This window comes from Salvelinus sp. IW2-2015, linkage group LG37 (assembly GCF_002910315.2).
Source record: "Salvelinus sp. IW2-2015 linkage group LG37, ASM291031v2, whole genome shotgun sequence".
NCBI lineage: Eukaryota > Metazoa > Chordata > Actinopteri > Salmoniformes > Salmonidae > Salvelinus > Salvelinus sp. IW2-2015.
In genome coordinates, this window is record NC_036876.1 from 8,970,379 (window position 1) to 8,992,522 (window position 22,144).

At 42.2% G+C, this 22,144-nt stretch overlaps 2 protein-coding genes across 2 annotated transcripts in view; one reads left to right on the forward strand and one right to left on the reverse strand.

Moving 5' to 3' along the window:
- Nucleotides 1-22,144, reverse strand: part of LOC111960400 (Kv channel-interacting protein 4) — a 303,730-nt gene that overhangs the window by 253,463 nt on the left and 28,123 nt on the right. The gene's annotated exons all lie outside the window — the stretch shown is intronic.
- Nucleotides 19,715-20,729, forward strand: LOC111960401 (ladderlectin-like). Its single transcript, XM_023982389.2, has one exon. It carries the CDS (start codon nt 19,895-19,897, stop codon nt 20,465-20,467), a length of 573 nt encoding a protein of 190 aa, XP_023838157.1. The 5' UTR covers nt 19,715-19,894; the 3' UTR covers nt 20,468-20,729.

Sequence of the window (22,144 nt, forward strand, 5' to 3'; positions counted from 1 at the left end):
GGGGTGCAGGCTAAAGTTAAGGAGAGGGCACCGATGCCTTATTCATTCACTGCTATGCACATCGACTAAATTTAGTACTGACTCAAGGACCTCAAAGCTTAAAGAATGCAAGGTCTTCTTTGCCAACCTCAATGGCCTTGCAGCATTTTTCTCACGATCCCCTAAGCGCACGCAACTGTCTAATAATCAGTCTTTGGTGAGTAGGCATACAATGCATGTTATTTTTTATTAAATGTGTATGTATGTTCGCATTTTATTTCTGTTAATATTAAATAGCCTATATATTAACAAAATAAAATGGCAAATAGCCTATGTTGCAAAGTATTTGTTTTCTTTTATTTTCAGTGAATAGTTATGTGTCTTTATCATCACGGTGAAACTGCTTTGGGTGCGACAATGCGCTGTTTAGTGAACACACTGTATTTATTTTTGGGGACTTAAAGCTCAAAGTTTGTGGACCAGAAATGGATAGAGAAGAATATTAATATAACTCTGTTGCACTCGACTATGTTCTTGCCTATTAGTTGAACTGTACTCTTCCCCTGCAATTCTCTGAAAAAAAATGTCAATTTCAAGGTGACGCAACGCCTGGTTATACTGCGTTTCTGTCTAAATGTATAGTGTCTAGAGCCATGGCATCTAAATGATGGTAATAACAGGTGGATTAATTCGGGTGGGACTGTGTAGGACCTCACTGAAGGCCCAGGCGCCAGGCCCACGCACGCTACTGTAAACTTGGATTAGCTAATTGATCATTAGAAAACCCTTTTGCAATTATGTTAGCACAGCTGTAACTGTTGTCCTAATTAAAGAAGCAATAAATCTGGCCTTCTTTAGACTAGTTGAGTATCTGGAGCATCAGCATTTGTGGGTTCGATCACAGGCTCAAAATGACCAGAACTAAGCACTTCCTTCTGAAACTCGTCAGTCTATTCTTGTTCTTAGAAATGAAGGCTATTCCATGCGAGAAATTTCCAAGAAACTGAAGCTCTCGTACAACGCTGTGTCCTACTCCCTTCACAGAACAGCGCAAATGTCTCTAACCAGAATAGAAAGAGGAGTGGGAGGMCCYGGTGCACAACTGAGYAARAGRRCAAGTACATTAGTGTCTAGTTTGAGAAACAGACGCCTCAAGTCCTCAACTGGCAGCTTAATTTAATAGTACCCGCAATACACCAGTCTCAACATGAACAGTGAAGAGGAGCCTCCGGGATGCTGGCCTTCTAGGCAGAGTAGCAAAGAAAAAGCCATACCTCAGACTAGCCAATAAAAATAAAATATTAAGATGGGCAAAACAGACACAGGACAGAGGAACTCTGCCTAGAAGGCCAGCATCCCGGTGTCATCTCCTCACTGTTGACATTGAGACTGGTGTATCCCATGTCATCTTCATAGTGACAGCTTTTTGATCCAAGCCACCTTCGCCAATGGCAGGTTGACAGAACCACCTGTCTGGGCATTCACACCACGGATCAACACATGCCATGTGGTGAAAGGTTGGGACATGGGGAAGCATTACATACAGTCGGCTGCATGACATTGCAATCCGTGTACTGACGTAGGCATCTATCAGATTCCGATTGGCATTATGCTGCATTCCAAATGAATGCAAGTAACCATGTGGACAGTGTAAACATATACCAGCAATACAATTACACAGTTTTAAAGGAACGCTAATAATACTGGGGTCCCTGGTTTAAATGTAGTGTATAGAAAGTGTATAGAAAAATACAGTTCAAATCTTGACAACTTTGTGTGTGCAATAATGTGCTTATGTGGAACTCCAAGGTCATCTCTAAACACCTTCTGTTGCTTATCTCGCTCGCTCAGCTGCGGCAACGCACCTCTGTCATGTGCTCAACGTCATTTGACAGAGGCAATAAATTGGCGCCGGGACAGGTGTAAAAGCAGAGACAAACCATGTTTCCATCCACAGAGTAAAGTCATGGCGTAAAAAAAAAAAGAAAAGGCGATGGAAAGTGTCGGGACAATTTTATAAACGTTAACAAAACATTCGACATGCAAATTTTAGTAGTCACATGAAAATCTGTTGCCAATTGTAATGGAACGTAGCTACAGATGCATATAATGTCATTTCTGGCCACGGGAGCAGACTTTCACTGTTCCTAGTATCAATCACAGGGGCTATTTTTAGCACAGCCAGGCTGTCATGTAAAAATATTCCCAGCGTGAAATAGTTCAGTCGTTCTGATTGTGACATCATGCTGCAAAATGCGTGAAAATGTTCCCAGTTCAATAACTGCATGCACATCTCTTTATGTGGATGGCTGAGCTAAGGCGGATGTTTCGCACACTCTCCCTCGACCTCAAAACTTCTGTTGATAGTACACGTATTTGCGTCACACATCTGCCAATCAAATGGTGGCTAGGATATTGACTCTGACCAATCCGTTGAAGTGCTGCGATTTTTTGAGATTGCAAAGACTTGGGCACAACGTTTTCGATTGACAATGCATATAATTGTTTGATAGTTAGCTATACAAAGAAGTTAAAACTGCACACCTCTGAGAACAAGCCATCTCGACCAATTCACAGCTAATAATGCTATTTAGCTGGATAAATCAAGGCGGGGAGGGGGGGGGGGTGAAACATCTGCACGAACTCAGCAATCCACACAGACGTGCATGCAATTATTGACTTGGGAAAAGGTTTACAACATGACGTCACAATCACAACACAATCAGAACGATTGGGAACTGTTTCACGCTGGGAAGATTTTTACATGACTCCCGTCTCAACCAGACCTGTCTCTTATACACATCTAGATGTGTATAAGAGACAGGACTTGGGCACAACGTTTTCGATTGACAATGCATATAATTGTTTGATAGTTAGCTATACAAACAAGTTAAAACTGCACACCTCTGAGAACAAGCCATCTCAACCAATTCACAGCTAATAATGCTATTTAGCTGGATAAATCAAGGCGGGGAGGGGGGGGGGGTGAAACATCTGCACGAACTCAGCAATCCACACAGACGTGCATGCAATTATTGACTTGGGAAAAGGTTTACAACATGACRTCACAATCACAACACAATCAGAACGAATAGGAACTACTTCACGCTGGGAAGATTTTTAAGTGACCTCTGGAATACAAACACAGCTGAAGCATGTTCGTCTACAGAGAGCGATACATATTATCTACGGCGGCCATCTTGGAAATACAGTAACAGCTGATTGATGACAAAGCAGAGATTTGCTAATGGCAGAGATGCATTTAAAGACCTACGAATAACCACAATGAAGGAAGGTTTTCATTTGAAAGTGAAATTGCCTCCACTCTCTAAAAGGCTGACGGAATGTTGCATATCTTGGATTAATTCTCAGTGAATTAGAGTTTGTGGCGGCCCTTGGAACAGCCTGACAATTACCTATATCAAATATGAAAATTACTGAGATACTACTGAGTACCATTGGCAAATTTCAGTAGTTTTCATATAGGTAATTGTCAGACAGTCCCCTGAACCTACATAGTAAAATACACTGCTACAGAGAATGAATGGAAAACAATGTATGTGGTTACAGATGCAGCTTTAATGATGGAGGCATATAGAATGAACACCACATACAGAAAGGACAGACTAGCACGGCGGGGCAAACCAACGAGTGTCACGTGCTCGCGTGGCATCTCAGTTGACGTATCCCATGACAGTTACGAGTCCTATTGTATATCACCGGGTAACTTTGAGCCGTTTTGCAGCGGGCTTCGTTAGCAGGRGGTCGACCATTCTGAACGAAGCACTGGCTGTTAGCCACATTTAGATGCTAATCCTGTTTATCATCACAYAGTGTAGGGTTCTGTTGAGACAGGCTCCAGCCAAGTGGGGTAAAGGACTGCCAGTCTCATTATGGATGAAACATTTGTAACTAATACTCAAGTGTGCGTTTTTGACCTTTTTGCACAACAACTACTCACACCATTGAGTAATAAAACTAATTGCGTCACCCAATGTCATCATAGGGGCCTTCTGGGCCACCATTATCAACGTCGCCATTATGTTAATGGGAAATGAATGGTGCTAACTGCTAAAACAGCTCGTAGTTCGCCTGATCAAGTAAGAAACTGAGTGTGGCCTTTTCATTTAAATCGACACAGATGGAAAAAGTAAAGGGGTCATGACTAATATTCACTGCAAGCCAGGTGAATAATGACTGAAATAAAATCTATCAAAAATAATAACTCTAATTTTTGTCCAGCCATCAGCATGATAATTGTACAATTGATTTGAAACGTAAGTCTTCGGGCACATGTGGCAAGTGTTCTCCTCTCTAGCAATTTCTAGCCATGCGACAGTGGTCCGAGGTGATGTAGAGGCAACCCCACTATGTGCTTCCAAGCTTCGCAAATGACACATTACAAAAGATGAATCAACAAGATGAAAAAGGAAAGGGGCAAGGGACACGCAGGCACTTTTTGGGCAATTACTCGTCCTCCCCTTTCCCCAAACAGTAACTCTGCTGCTGCAAGTTTCACTTTAATCCATCAAGGCCGACAGAGGACTCCCACTTTGGCAAAGTGGGAAGGATGAAAACAAGTCTTTAAACCAATGAAGCGTGATACAGTATGTACTCAACGACAGTAACTGATCCATAGGGGAAAAGCTGTATTTGATGTATTTGATGTAATACATCAGAAACTCAGCTGTCTTGTCTGTACTTGGTCTGCCCATTAACATTGCCATTGGCAGTAATAAACTGTGAAATGCTTGCAWGTCTGACAAACATTTTCACTAGTACTTAATAAAAAAAATGATAAGAGGGGATGACAGGCATTAATCCTCAAGGTGAAGAGGCCATTTCAGCAGCATCACTCAGCACTACGTCAAAACCGCTAGGCCTACATCTCGTTCTKCGACTGCTCTTTTCCTCCAGCAATAAACTCAATAACAGTGCAAGTCAGACCGAATGAGTTCACCAAAGAATAGCAAAACCAAAAAATCCAAATGAGAAAATGCTTCCTTTTCATGCTCATGTTACAAGAAACTGTTTCCGAGTGCTTGCCTTGCTACCCAGGGGAATTGGAGGATACGACCCTGACATGTCATCTCATGGTGAGGGACTCTGCATCTGATGGATGGGATAGGCAGAGCCGTGGAGAGCATTGGTGCCCCCTGTGAGGGGGAAAAGCATGCAGTAAAACCTGTAGCATAGAAGTTGAATTGGAACAACGCTTTCACTCAATTAAGGTGGAAAACCTGGAGAGGTTGTGTTTTTTGTTCTGTGATTCTTAATTTAATTCGAAATTATAAAGCCAATTTAAATGAAGTGGAATTCTTTGTGTGTTTTCATGTGGCATTTAAGGAATTTCATGGATCTTCGAGCCAACTGAGCATAACAAGTGAGTCAATATCCCAGCATTCCCCAAAACTATGACGGTATTCCATTCTAATTACTTATTTTGAACACACGCAATGTTGAGGCTGAAAAATTGAACAATTTGCGAGTGCTTAAGCTCACTCGAGTGCCATATCATCAGATGAATACTAATTAGCTTCATTTCACGACTGGCCACTAATGACAGTGATATGCCACAATCTATCCATATTTATGCCAGCATTATTTTATTATTCAAGTGCGGCCAAACTTCTTCAGAAAACMGAGTTTATTGCATCAAGTGTGTCTGGGAACAAAACAATCAAAAGACTGCATGACAATGAGGATACTTGCCAACTCTAGCAAATATCTACTCAGTCTAGAGTGACTTTAGCATGTACGCTAATTGCCTAGATAGAGATTCAAGTGTAGAAAATGTGTAGTATTGCAACATGAAGCATGYTACTGACAACCTATTAGCCAGCTTGGATAGTTGTCTAATCTTATGCAAATCCATAGTGACAATAAAAGGCCTAAGCTGCTATATATTCAAACTGAAAGCTATTCAAGATCAAATAATCGTACAATTATCACATACAAAACTGCCAATTTGACCTGAATATTAAAACCCTGCTGCTAACACAGGCAATGTGTAGGCCATGGCCGAGATCAAGCGAGCGACAGCCTGTGAAAGCAAGTAAATGGTGCTACACATTCAACAACAGTAGCTGTTAATGACAAGTTATTTAACCTGCACAGCCTATGGATACACGTGGCGTCCAATTTCATCTTCGACACATACGCCTGCAATATGACACTTTGAAACATCTGAGGATGATCAAATCAAACAGTACTTGCAGAGGTAAAAGACAAGTTGTGGTTAAAGCAGAGATCATAATAAATATTGTAGAAATCCAACACCTTTCAAGAGCCTAACCCTGCGTTACTATGTAAATTGAGTTTGGAAATATCATATAGGAGATGGCCTATAGGYTTCATAATTATACAATATGTAACAAAGTACAGTATAACCGATACCAGATGTACAATACATTAATCATATTTTTTTCTGGCTAGATCACCAAAATCMAGTTGGCCTATTCCAATGAACAAAATTATTTTTCAAAAAGATCAAATACATGAGCAGCTAGTACAGAGGATCAATAAGGAAACATCACAGAACCTCATTAACTCGGAATTCTAAGAGCAATTAAAAACAGTAAAACTGTTTGCATTGTGCACTAGAAACTGAAGATATCCACATTATTAGTTGGTATTAATTCACTTACAAATGGTATTGCATACAGGACAAAAACACTGGTAATGATACATATCTTGTGCTCTTGCCCCCTCTATCGTCCAAATGTAATATTAGGCTTGCTTATGCATAGTTTGGAGTCGTCCTGTTCTGTGAACAACATCACTGAAGCACATAGAGGATTCTGATACAATTGTCAAAATAATACTTTAATAAAATATCAGTCACCTACAAATAAYAAAACTAGGTAGGCCTATATGGACAAAAGGCCTGCCATTCAATTAAATCCAATAACCCAAAACCTCAACACATTTGACAAATCCAAAGCAGCCTAAATCACAGTATACAACCCATCATGGTGTGCAGCCCTCTCAAAGATATATTGACTAGCCCTCGAGCTCTGACTCAGGGCATGCGTATTTATTTATGCCCGATTTAGCAAGCTTGCTCATTTGCCAGCAACTGCTCCTTGGTCCTGACGGGCTTTTYGGCACCTGGCAGGGCTGTAGTGTGATTATCTAAGTAATGAAGAAGCAGTCTGTTCTCAGACTGGGGTAATACGCTTTGAGACAAATTGCAGGAGGAAGGAGGGATGGCGAGAACAAACAAATGTTCTGTCTTGGTGGGGCGAGACACCTGACAGGAACACCTGACGCTGGCCTGGCCTCAGCAAGGGGGCCGTAGCTCACTGATTACAAGGTAGAGGGCTCCATAACAACTGAAGGCAGACAAAAACACACATTTATATTCAAAGACAGACCGACACTAACAACTCCATTGGAGGYGTTACAATGGGATCCTAATGATAGAGTCATCTACAGACTGCATGTGCCACACTGAGGCAAACTCCATCTGAAGAAACAAAATGCAAATGAAGAGAACAGTGATATGACATGCATACATAGTGGCACAAGGTCAGCAGGCAGCTGGAAATACGATGAAGGGTAAMTAAAAATGTGTTTTCATCAGTCCTAGGGTTAAGTGACAGTGACTTCTGTATGCTTGTGTCCTGACTGAAATATAATTTTAATGCAAAATGTCATTCATGAGTGATATAGCACGTGTCACTTGCTAAAAGGTTATGCTTTAAGAGGTAACTTGGCAGATGCAGCTGGGCAATTTCACTGTAATAGTGATGCTGAGACTCAGCCTCCCGAGTAGCGCAGAGGTCGAAGGCGCCACTATAGTATTGGTTGGATCCAAGGCTGTGTCACAGCAGGCCATGACCGGGAGCTCCATGGGGCGGCGCACAATTGGCTCAGGGTTGTCCGCATTAGGGGAGGGTTTGGATGAGGGGGAGGATTTCCTTGTCTCATTGTGCTCTAGCGACTCGTGGAGGGCCGGGAGCCAGCACGCTAACTTCTGTCGTCAGTTGGACRGTGTTTCCTCCGACACATTTGTGCGGCTGGCTTCCAGATTAAGCGAGCGGAGTGTCAAGAAGCATGGCGGCTTGGAAAGTCATGTTTCAGAGGACGCGTGGCTCTCGACCAACACCTCTCCTGAGTCTATTGGAGCAATGAGACTACAAATTGGACAWCACAAAATTGTGATGAAAAAGGGGGTAAAATATATATGTCAAACAAGTTTAAATAACCATACAGCTATGAACTCTCAAATGTTCAGTGGAAATTGTTAAAAGTAGTCCTTGTGCATAGAGTTGTATGTTTTGGGGGGAAAAACTCCATACCACCTTCACTCCACACACACAGACTGGACACACTAAGCTCTCCCTTCATTTGGAAAATATAATTATTTTCCTATCCTCCTGATTCCTACTTACAAGCAAAAACTAAAGCAGGAAGTACCAGTGACTCAGATGGCGCGGATGCTACGCTAAAGGATTGTTTTGCTAGCACAGACTGGAATATGTTCTGGGATTCATCCAATGGCATTGAGGAGTATACCACCTCAGTCACAGGCTTCATCAATAAGTGCATCAACAACAACGTCCCCACAGTGACCATACATACATATCCCAACCAGAAGCCATGGATTACAAGCAACATCCGCATCGAGCTAAAGGCTAGAGCTGCAGCTTTCAAGGAGCGGGACACTAATAATAAATCCCTCTATGCCCTCAGACGAACCATCAAAGAGATAAAGCTTCAATACAGGACTAAGACTGAATCCTACTACAACAGCTCTGATGCTTGTCAGGTGTGGCAGGGCTTGCAAACTATTACGGACTACAAAGGGAAACCCAGCCGTGAGCTGCCCAGTGACGCAAGCCTACCCGAGGGGCTAAAAGCCTTTTATGCTCGCACCAGCTGTTCTGGACGACTGTGTGATCACGCTCTCGGTAGCTGATGTGAGCAAGACCTTTAAACAGGTCAACATTCACAAGGCCGTGAGGCCAGACCGATTAGCAGGACGTGTACTCACCGCATTCGCGGACCAGCTAGCAAGTGTCTTCCCTGACATTTTCAACATCTCCCTGACCGAGCCTGCAATACCTACATTTTTCAAGCAGACCACCATAGTCTCTGTGCCCAAGAAAGCRAAGGTAACCTGACTAAATGACTACGGCCCGTAGCACTCACGTCAGTAGCAATGACATGCTTTGAATGGCTGGTCATGGCTCACATCAACGCCATTATGCCGGAAACCCTAGACCCACWCCAATTGACATACCCTCCCAACAGATCCACAGATGACGCAATCTCAAATCGCACTCCACACTGCCCTTTCYCACCTGGACAAAAAAACAACACTTATGTGAGAATGCTGTTCATTGACAACAGCTCAGCGTTCAACACCATAGTGCCCACAAAGCTTATCACTAAACTAAGAACCCTGGGACTAAACACCTCCCTCTGTAACAGGATCCTGGACTCCCTGACGGGCTACCGCCAGGTGGTAAGGGTAGGCAACACATCTGCCACGCTGATCCTCAACACRGGGGTYCCTCAGGGGTGCATGCTTAGTCCYTTCCTGTTCATCCACGACTGCATGGCCAAGCACGACTCCAACACCATCATTAAGTTTGCTGACGACAACCGTGGCAGGCCTGATCACCGACAACGATGAGACAGCCTGACCGGTTGCATCACCGCCTGGTATGGCAAATGCTCGGCATCTGACCGTAATGCGCTACAGAAGGTAGTGCAAACAGCCCAGTAAATCACTGGGGACCAAGCTTCCTGCCATCCAGGACCTATATACTAGGCGGTGTCAGAGGAAGGCCCAAAGAAATTGTTGAAGACTCCAGTCACCCAAGCCACAGACTGTTGTCTCTGCTACCGCACGGCAAGCAGTAACAGAGCGCCAAGTCTAGATCCAAAAGGCTCCTTAACAGCTTCTACCCCCAAGCCATAAGACTGCTGAACAATTAATCAAATGGCCACCCGGAATATTTGCATTAACACCCCCCCACCCCTGTGTTTTTAAACTGCTGCTACTCGCTGATTTTATCTATGCATAGTCACTTTACCCCTACCTACATGTATAAATCATCTCAACTAACCTGTACCCCCAGGACATTGACTCGGCACCAGAACCCCCTGTATATAGCCTCATTATTGTAATTTTATTGTGTTAACTTTTAATAAATCGTTTWTATTTTTCACTTTATTTAGTAAATATTTTCAGAACTCTTTCTTAACTGCATTGATTAAGGGCTTGTAAGTAAGCATTTCACGGTAAGGTCTACACCTATTCAGCGCATGTGACATACAATTTGACTGGATTTAATTTGTTTAACTTTGAAAAATCTGTGGTTTTTGCTTGACATACATTTTAGAGTGAAGAATCTGAGTCTCAGCATCACTCTTACTGTGGAATTGCCCTGCTGTAATGCATCAATGTGTCATTAGACAAAGAGATTGGCAGGTTCCTCAACAGCTACTAGCAGGTTGATTTCCCCTGTCAACATAACGCTTATCTTTTTTCAGCATGTCTTTGTTTTGGTGGTAGCGTCACTAGTACTCCAGGGACTCCAGCTGTGTAATGAGCGTATGGTGTTGCACTTTGTGGTTTGATGACAGCCGACGATATATACCCATGGATGGCCCGGTCATTTTCCCACATTTAAAAATKGATGTGCAGCAAAGAGCTGGTTCCTAATTAGAGATTTTTTTTTAATGATCAAGATGCACCGGTGAGTTAAAAAAAGAAAAAGTATTTTATTTAATCCTTGATATTTTGGGCAGGAATATTTGTCTAATGATTTGGTCTGTCTACTGTTAATTTGTAATCAATCACAAGTCCCAGAAATATGCTTTACCTTGTTCACTGATTCATATCAGGCCGTCTCGCTGTATGTGGGGCAAAAAACATCTCATGCTTCCAGGACTATTAAAACACTAATGTGATATCGATCAGCCCTGTCCTCACCTTTTGTAGGAACGGCACAATTTATGGTCCAGTCAGAATGAAAAATGATCGGCGCTCATCGCACCGTATGCTGAAGCTGACAGCGGTAGATAAATGTATTTTCAGTGTAACGGCAGTGTTATTGATTACTCAGTGGGCTGTATATGTACATTGGTCATAGGGCATTTTGGAATAGCATTTGCTATAGGAGAGCTCCCTCCAATTGGATCAGAAGACATTGGCCATAAACTGATAGATGGTAGAGAAACAGTTAGGTGACTTTGGTTAGGGGCTGTGTATCAGATTTACTTGCTTTACTGCCAATGAGTTCTGCATTTCCTGTGGTCTTAGTATATGTCTCCAGAGTCGGTATTCCGGACACAAATTAAGCCTGGTGTTGGACTATTGTATAAAAAGCATTCTCTATGGAGAATTGTCAATGAAATAACTTTTTGGACCAGGCTTAATGCGTGTCCAGARAACTTGCCTTAAAAGTAAACATTTGGAATTTCTATATTCTGTCAATATACAATACAGCCTTGTATGGAAATATGGCTTGGACATTATCCGCACCAATATAATTTTAAATTGGCAGGGGTATTTTTTAGTCTTAGAAATCTTCCAAGGACATATCCTCAAAAGAGAACGAGCAGGACCCGTGGGAATTATTATCATGTAGATTTAACCATTGGGTGGAAAAAGTAATGAAATAGTCTTGGCTATCTAACTGAGATCAATTTGTCCTAAAGGCTTTGTCTTTCAGTTTGGATTATTCGGAGATTTCCCTTTTTCTTAGATTTTCATGGCTTGGGTTCGGAGCATCTGGGTTTTTTGTTACCTAGTACAGTATAAAACTCAATTTTATGTTTTTGTTTTGCATTAAAATGGCATCTGAGACTGTGCTACTGTGGCCTGGAGGAAAATGTTGTTCAATGAGCAGTTGTAATTTAGAATTCTGGTTCGGTCTTCCCTAGTGTTACTCATGTTCCACAATGCAACATGCAACAATTTCATTCATTTTACTGAGTTACAGTTCATATGAGGAAATCTGATTTTAAATAAATTCATTAGGCATCTGTTGATCACAGATAGATTTTTTATTTTTTTAAATATAAAATCAAAAAATGGGCCTTACAATGTTCCTCAGGATCTCGTCACTGTATTTGTGCATTCAAATTGCCATTGACAAAATACAATTGTGTTTGTCGTCCGTAGCTTATGCCTGCCCATACCATAATCCCACTGCCACCATGTGGCACTCTGTTCACAACGTTGACATCAGCAAACCGCTCGCCCACACTTCGCCATGCACGTGGTCTGCGGTTGTGAGGCCGGTTGGATGTACTGCCAAATTCGCCAAAACTTAATTGAGACGGCTTATGGTAGAGAAACTAAAACTCAATTCTCTGGCAGCAGTTCTGGTGGACATTCCTACAGTCAGCATGCCAATTGCAAGCTCCCTCAAAATGCGAGACATCTGTAGTATTGTGTTTAGTGACAAAACTGAACATTKTGGGGCCTTTTAAAGACCCCAACACAAGGTGGACCTGTGTAATGCTCTGCTGTTTAAATCAGCTTCTTGATATGCCACAGGGATGTAAATGCAAATTACTTAAAAATCATACAATGTGATTTTCTGGATTTTTGTTTTAGATTCCGTCTCTCACAGTTGAAGTGTACCTATGATAAAAAAAATTACAGACCTCTACATGCTTTGTAAGTAGGAAAACCTGCAAAATCGGCAGTGTATCAAATACTTGTTCTCCCCACTGTATCTGACATTGCATCATTTCACCACAATGACATGCAATAGCAGATACCATGATCAAGACCCAGCGCTTGTGTATACAAATCAACGTTCTGCTCTGATCGGATAACATGTTCTCTGACACTACTACAAAGCTGATCATTGTATCCAATACACTATATAGCAAACCACCGATCATTTCAATCCTGAGTCTTCAGGTCTCAGGGCAACGTGACGTCACTTTAACAACCATTGATAGCATAGCTAGCGGCTAAGCTAAGCTACCAACCCACTCAAGTGGAGTTCCCTGTACCAGGCGATGATGCGTTGGACCAGGCAGCAGTTGAGCAGCACCTTCTTGGAGATGCCGTGTTCCCTGCGGAAGTTCTGCAGTTCTTCTCGCCACTGGGTTCTCTTGGTTGGGGCCKACATGCTTGTCACGCACTGCTGTGGAACACGTACACGTGTTAAAATCTTGTTTGTTCTGTCAAATTTTTGCCTTTATTTAACTTAGCAAGTCAGTTAAGGACAAATTGTAAATAACTGTGACGGCATACCCCGGCCAAACCCCATCTCTTATACACATCTAGATGTGTATAAGAGACAGGTCCTATAACATCAGGTTATACATACACTTATGTTTTGTTCGGAAATGTGCATATTTAGAGCTGAAATCCGTGGTTATACAATGTGCTAACGTAGCATATTTTTCCCAGAATGTGCGGATATTTCTATTAGACTCTCACCTATTCTGACCAAATAGCTATTCATAAACATTACAAAAAAATACATGTTGTATAGGAAACGATAGATCCATTAGTTCTTAAAATCTTGTTTGTTCTGTCAAATTTTWGCCTTTATTTAACTTAGCAAGTCAGTTAAGGACAAATTGTAAATAACTGTGACGGCATACCCCGGCCAAACCCCAACAACTCTGGGCCAATTGTGCGCTGCCCTACGGGACTCCCAATCACAACCGGTTTTGATTCAGCATGGAATCGAACCAGGGTTTATAGTGACGCCTCTAGCACTGAAATGCAGTGCCTTACACCGCAGCACCATTCGGGAGCCCAAAATGTGGGGTTATGAGGACAGTCACAGCTTGACACGAGAACATGGTCTCTGAGGAAATGCAACACTAAGCAAGGTCTTTGTTATCCTCAACATGGTGACACTGATACAAACTGCTTGTCAAACTGAAAAATAKAACACCTTTCCTATACTTCTATAAACAGAAAGACTAAAAACGGCAACAAGTTGCTCTTGCTACAATCGGTATAATTTAACAGGGAGTCACGGCACAGGATAAGATTTTGCGAAATACAATTTATTGGAAACAATTAMTTTGTTGTGAGAAACCACATTAGTAAAGCACTTGCTTACCCTCTCCTGATAATCTTACTGGAGTACAATACACAAGATTGCATGCTTCTAAATACAAAATGGCATTCTGCTTAGCTACATACTATGGTTTCAGTCCCCTGAGGCGCCCCCTTCAGGASCTGAAGTTTGAGACAACACATCTATAACCATTTCCACTCACTTAAATACCTTTTAAAATGTATTTTATTAGGCAAGCCAGTTAAGAACAAATTCTTACAATCTATAATGACGGCCTAGGAGCAGTGGGTTAACTGCCTTGTCCAGGGCCAGAACGACAGATTTTTACCTTGTCAGCTCGKGGATTGGATCCAGCAACCTTTCAGTTACTGGCCCAAYRCTCTAACCACTAGGCTACCTGCCACCACATACATATGCCATTGTTCATTTAAGTAGTTGCAAAAAAGTTTATACCAGACAGAGGCYATTTGCTATCATTTGTCTTTTCAGGCACTGCCTTACCTTGTTGGCTAAGACACGATGTGTGATCTCTCCCTCGTCTCAGAGCAAGCAGCAAGGTTTCACAAGCGCTTTCCCTTCTCTGAGCCAATCAACAGTGTGTGAAAGGGGGCAGGAGGAGGGGAACGGGAAGGAAGGAGCAAGCAGATCTTGTGCGAGTGTGATCATGTGTGACTTTCCCTGACCAGGCTTATCAGCCACCTTTGTTTCAGTGCCGAGGGCACAGTGTGTGTACGAGTGGTGTATGGGGTGTTTGAGTCTTCATATGCACAACACACACAAAAGCACAGAAACCCACCTGCTGATTACGTGCTAGAATTAGAACTACCCAGACCCCCCCAAGACACTCTCTCCRTCATCAAGCCAACAACTGGCAAGATGTGGCCAAACAAGATAGTAACTTAACAAATTTGAAATGGCTACAAAAAGTTAATCAAGTACCAAAATTGTTTTCAGAAATGTGATAAAAGCGGAGGCCAGATGCTCAATTAAATGTCACTGACAGTGCAAGGTTGCACTTTCTAAAAAAGATGATATCAAATCTGAACAATACTTCATATTACAGACATTAATTTATAATTATCCGTTTGGAATAGGCCTATGTAAAATGTGGCTAATTCCTGTCCGCTTATGCAAGTTATGGTATAATTTATAAGCCCCATAAACATACCTCAAATTGATTTTTTTTTTTAATCTAAATGCACAGCGTTAATTACTGAGCAGCAGTGATAGATGGGTAGCCTGACTGGTGATTCAGAGACTAGCTTTGAATTACTTCTTCTGATATAAAGCAGATCATGTAGCTATAAAGACAGGGGGGGTGTCTGACTAAACAGAACTGGAAATACGTCCACTTCCTCCCAGCAGGACAACGCACACACACCATACCTGGAGCAAGTGCTCCGATGAGTCTAAGAGATGGTATAATATGCAGTCAAAATAAACATTTTCTACATAAGGGAACAGGTCCCACAGTTTACCTGAAAGTGACAAACAAGGTGGAACAGTTTATCAGAGCCCTGAGAGATGCCAAAACACCCATGGGGGTTATTRGTCGTGTGTAATGACACGCTCTGGGTGGAACTGGTGGTTCTGCTATGCTTGATTGAGTTACACTCCCGAGACAGTCAAACTTGTAGAGCAGAATGAAATGACGAAGGAAAAGTGTGTTCGAGCCAAAGAAAAACTTGGCCACTACAGAAAAGGTCTTCAAAAGCAAAGCATTGAATAAACCTGTTTAGAACACAATTTTTTAATGAATACTATAAAAAAAATATTCTATACAGGATTATTCAATAATGTTTATGATTTAGCCTCACCCCGTTGACTGAAAACCAAAATGTATTGCCTAATTCCTATACTTTCACTGCCGTGTGTTATGTTGGTTTGGGTGAAATATAGCAGAGTTTGTTGATGGATGGCTGAGAGTTGCAACCTCATTGTTCCTTGATTAMATATGCATATTGATCTCCAGTTAGAAGGGAATGCCTTAACGCATTCACAAAATCAATAGGCCTATAGGCTGCGCTTAACTTCACTTTTCTAACTCGTGTTACAATGGATGACTATGATTGGCTGCCAATACTGCCTAAACAAGTAATTGCGTCACTCACACTGTATTTCACAAGATAGTTAACCAAATTCAATGGTCTTAGATGTCATGGGCTGACACCATATCCAAACTAAATATTCAACATATTAGATGAATAATATTAGGAAATCCAGCAAAGTCCCCCTTACAAATAACCCCTTCCCCTGGCTTTCCCTGCTGTGAGGGTACGTTAAAAAGTATATGAACATACCACAATCCCACACTTAATGATGGAATACACACACTCAAAACAATATGCTCATCTAATTTGTAAGTCGCTCTGGATAAGAGCGTCTGCTAAATGACTTAAATGTAAATGTAAATGTACACCCAAGCTCTGAATCTCCATATAGCCATGTGAGGATAATGCTAGAACCTWTTAGGGAGGCCATTACTGAGCGCCAAGGAAGTTGCTATTCAAACAGCATAGGCTTGATGACATTAGACCAGGACTTGGTTCAGGTGCTCAAAACTCCATGACCCGTATCACTTTATATGAACACTTCCTAGGTTTGTGACGCATTATTTGTGTTAATGGTGCCGGAAGAAATGGCAGCAGCTTTACGGGCGCCCAACCAATTATGCCATTGTTTTTTTTCRCGTTATTTGTAATTTATTTTGTACATAATGTTTCTGCAACCATATCTTACGGCAAAAAATTGCTTCTGGATATCAGGACAGCGATCACAAAACTCGGATTAGACAAAGATTTTTTCTTCAACAAGCAGGAAGCACAGGACATTCTCCAAACACCTGACAGGGCCAACATCCCCATTATTTGCAAGAGGAGACGCAGGTAGAGGACACAGAGCGGGATGCCTCGTGAGGACCAGCAGGAGGCGAGTGGGAAAGCTGCCGTTACCGTCACTATTACCCGCCAACGTGCAATCATTGGACAATAAATTAGACGAGGTACGATCACAAATATCCTACCAACAAGACATCAAAAACTGTAATATCCTATGTTTCACGGAATCCCAGGTGGTTAGGGTAGGTAGCAACACATCTGCCATGCTGATCCTCAACACTGGAGCCCCCCAGGGGTGCGTGCTCAGTCCCCTCCTGTACTCCCTGTTCACCCACGACTGCATGGCCAGGCACGACTCCAACATCAACCTTTAAATTTGCATACGACACAACAGTGGTAGGCCTGATCACCGACAACGACGAGACAGCCTATAGGGAGGAGGTCAGAGACCTGGCCGGGTGGTGCCAGAATAACAACCTATCCCTCAACGTAACCAAGACTAAGGAGATGATTGTGGACTACAGGAAAAGGAGGACCGAACACACCCCCATTCTCATCAACAGGGCTGTAGTGGAGCAGGTTGAGAGCTTCAAGTTCCTTGGTGTCCACATCACYAACAAACTAGAATGGTCACACCAAGACGGACGTGAAGAGGGCACGACAAAGCCTATTCCCCCACAGGAAACTAAAAAGATTTGGCATGGGTCCTGAGATCATCAAAAGGTTCTACAGCTGCAACATGGAGAGCATCCTGACTGGTTGCATCACTGCCTGGTACGGCAATTGCTCGGCCTCCGACCGCAAGGCACTGCAGAGGATAGTGCATACGGCACAGTACATCACTGGGGCTAAGCTGCCTGCCATCCAGGACCTCTGCACCAGGCGGTGTCAGAGGAAGGCCCTAAAAATTGTCAAAGACGCCAGCCACCCCAGTCATAGACTGTTCGGTAGCGGTACCGAAGTGCCAAGTCTAGGACAAAAAGGCTTCTCAACAGTTTTTACCCCCAAGCCATAAGACTCCTGAACAGGTAATCAAATGGCTACCCGGACTATTTGCATTGTGTGCCCACAACCCCTCTTTTACGCTGCTGCTACTCTATGTTTATCATATGCATAGTCAGTTAAAAACTATACATTCATGTACATACTACCTCAATTGGCCCGACCAACCAGTGCTCCCACACATTGGCTAACCGGGCTATCTGCATTGTGTCCCGCCACCCACTAACCCCTCTTTTACGCTACTGCTACTCTCTGTCCATCATATATGCAGTCACTTTAACCATATGTACATACTACCTCAATCAGCCTGACTAACCGGTGTCTGTATGTAGCCTCGCTACTTTTATGGCCTTGCTACCGTATATAGCCTCGCTACTGTCATTTTTCACTGTCTTTTAAATGTTTTTTTTTCTTTACTTACCCATTGCTCACCTATTACCTTTTTTGCACTGTTGGTTAGAGCCTGTAAGCAAGCATTTCACCGTTGTATTCGGTGCACGTGGCAAATAAACTTTGATTTGATACAGGCCATTACATTGCCACAACCTGTTATAGAAGCTTACATTAATTTTAAAGCATGATGGGGGATAATACACTATTCATATGTGGTTCATAGAACGTTACCAGAGTTGTCTCCAAGAAGAGGACAGTCGCATACTTAGAATTTCCTGACCCTCTCCTACTTTCCTAGATAGTAATCCAAACTACTAGAAGCTATGTGCATCCCCTGAACGTGGAGGTGACCTTCACACATCCTTGACACAATAGCCTACTGAGGAAGAGATTATCATTCTAATCGTCTCACTTAAAAATGTGTCTACTTTCTGTCCCAACAACTATGCACAACGGAACTGATCCAATGTATGTTTTTATCAACAAATTCTTGGCTTTGATAATCCTTTATCTAGAAATTCCTGTACTGAGTGTGTACATGCCATCCTGCCCAGTACCACAATGTCATTGTGGTCAGAAGCTTTGTGGTTTCATGACAACAAGTCAATGAGTAACCACAGCAGGGCCAGACAGCAGAAGAACACTGCATCACACACACACACACACACACCAGGGCTATAAACTGGTCCTCCATCAAAAACAGCAGAAGGGGCATAGCAAATTGTCTCCTTAATAAAATCCCCTGCGGCATTTAATGTAGAGGTTTTGAGCCCTCCAGGCACTGGATTTAGTACACCAACTGAGCTGGCCCTATCTTTTTACAACAAAAGTCATTAATTTGGCAATAAATGTGTATATTGTGCCATTTGAAAAACAGAACACTTCACTGTTAGGAGCATCGTGAATTGTTCGGCTTTTACTCAGACACTACCACAAGAAATTGATACAATGACCTCGTTGACCATATCAAGTAATATGATTTGTAAGTCGCTCTGGATAAGAGCGTCTGCTAAATGACTTAAATGTAAATGTAAAAAATGTATGATATACCATGGGGGAAATCCTAAGACAACACAAAGCCCAGAACAAGGAAGCCAATGTCGAGTACAGGTTAAAAACAGCTATGAAACATAAAACTGCTGTGAGTGAATTCATAATGCAGTCGACTGCCTTTAACTTTGTTTAAATTTTATTTTTTTATTTTTTTAAACATGGATGGTATCAAGAAACATGCCATGACAAGGAAAGAGAGATGACCATAAAAGACAATTAATTCGGCACGTTCCTTGTTTACAATAAATCCCTGCGCTCACGTGGAGGCATTCATCAATAAGGAAACAGATACTTGTTTTTTTGTACTTTGATCAATTGCTACAGGAATCACTCGTAAACATTCTTATATCAGCATGACTAGTTAACCATTGTTAGGAATTACTTTTGTGGCCTGTACTGTATAAAAGGTGCATCTCTTTCTCCAGATGAACAGAACCCTCTAATATGAGACTAGTGCCATGGCGAAGTTGACCATCCTCCTACTTGTCAGTGCCGTCTTGGAGCTTAGCAACAAAATGCCCTTAATGGAGGCCCAACTTCTTCCTCTTGAGCGTTCACAAGAGGCAAACCCAGAGCTCCCTACTTTTGAAATCTTACAGAATATTGACGCCGGACATGTTCCTCCTATGGAGGACATGGGTGCCGAGGGAAAGTACTTTGAACAGAACCCACCTCTCGAGGTGTTGGAGGAAACAGACGCCGAACAGGGTCTCTCTCGAGCCATCAGAGGAGCTTGGTGTAGAGCAGTCCATGTCTCTGGAGGAGGAGCAGGTGAAGACAGAAAGCAGTAGCGTATGCCCCACAGGCTGGTTCAAACATGGACACCGCTGTTTCACATACATCCGCACCGAACGGACATGGGCCGAGTCGGAGCAGTACTGCGCGTTTCAGGGGGCCAACCTGGCATCCATCCACAGCACAGAAGAGAACCACTTCATTCAGGAGATGATCCGCAGACAGACRCACAACTTCCCAAGAGCCTGGATCGGCGGACAGGACGCTACCCAGGAGGGCCTTTGGCTGTGGAGTGACGGGTTCAGGTTCTACTACCGCGACTGGAGCAATGKACAGCCTGATAACGCCAGGGGAAATGAGAACTGTATGCATATAAACTATGGAGAAGAAAAACGCTGGAATGATTGTGTCTGCAGTATGGCGTTACCTTCTGTATGTTCCATGAAACTATAAGCTCTGACGTCACCTTAAATCAAGATGTCTATTTTGTTTAGTTTTCCTATGTATTTTCATGACTATTAGCGAATGAGTAGGATTAAATAAATKGCTACTTAACATGAATAACACGAAAAACCGCACTCCATTATGTGCATCATCGTTTCTATTTTTATCTCTGCATTTGCTAGTAACAGCCATCTTGTCAAGACCAAAATAAGGGAAGTTTGATCATGTTTGTCAAATGTAAATAAAGGATTAGTTCTGTATATATTCAAAAGGCTACGCATGTTATTGTAAGGACACAACCTCTAAACTGGTTTGTAGGGTGACAATTCTTAGACTAAGTTGTATTCCTTACAGATACATAAAGGAAAAAAGGACTTATCCCAATCATTGAATAGAATTACATGCCAATACAGAATTTTCATTCTACATTAATAATTATACACAGATTGTAATTATTTCCCAAATGAGAATTGTGCAGTTTTTTTTTTTAAACAGGAATTGTCAATACTCTAGGGAAGAGCCAACTTCGCATAATTGTAATGAATTGTGAGAGCGGCGTAGTCCATGTTTGCTTGATCTCCGTCTCCCCCCATAGCAGCCTTTTCACCTGACATTAACGGCCTGAGTAGCAAGCCACTTTATAGACACACGAGTCACGACACACACGCACAAAGGAACCTTAAACMCATCTTTTCTCAAGAGATGTGCCATGCTCTGATGGGTTGGAATGTCTCAATAAATTATTATTTAGCAATGCGGTGCCTGCTATACACAGATAACAAGTGGCTCTTTACCAGTCAGCGTGTTCCAAAGACACTGTAGAGCTGCACACTTAACAAGCCACCTGGGATTCAGGCCTCTGTCCGTGAAGGGCTGCGTGTCATTGTTGCAAAGGAGCACAATACAAAAGTACTGTATCCTACATACTAGAGGTCAATATTTTTCTCAGCTCACTAGCAAGAGGCTATTTGGGGTGAGACTTTACACCAACAGCAACAAAATGTACATCAGGAATGAATGAAGGCAGCGTGTGACAGCACTGTTTTGCCCCACCATATGCTAGGCTATCTGTTGTAAATCTTTAAAATAAATAAATGTTTTGACAGATTTTGCAATCAACAGTGCTGAGCTTAGCTAAAATCCATTARCATTCTGGCTGAAATACAATACCTATTTGGTAGGGGTGTAACGTAGGGCTGGTCAATATGGCCAAAATACCATATTACGGTATTTTTTTTAAAGTGACAGTATGATGGTATTTTATGCTCTAAATTTGCATACGGTGTAATGATTGACCCTAGGGTGGGAACACATACATTAAGTTATTTCAAAATGGGTCTTTCTCCATTCTGATTATTTGAACAGTATAAAACAAACTACATTTCTCATCAATTTCCACATTTCCTGCACTCATTTTGTTTTAATCCACACTGCCACGTAGGACTGCACGATATCTAGGCCTTTACCAAATTTTGTTAATTGCGATTTGACTTGCGATGTAGATCAAAACACTTGGGTGAACTGTTGGAATCATGGAAAAATAATTATTTTAATTCTATAGTTAGAATATAATAGTGGGCACTTTGAATACAGTGTGACATGACAATGAATGAAAATGCCAGGGAGGAGTTATTTTGACAGGGTAGGAACCAAAGTGTTGKTCAGTGTTTCCTATGGGACCCTATA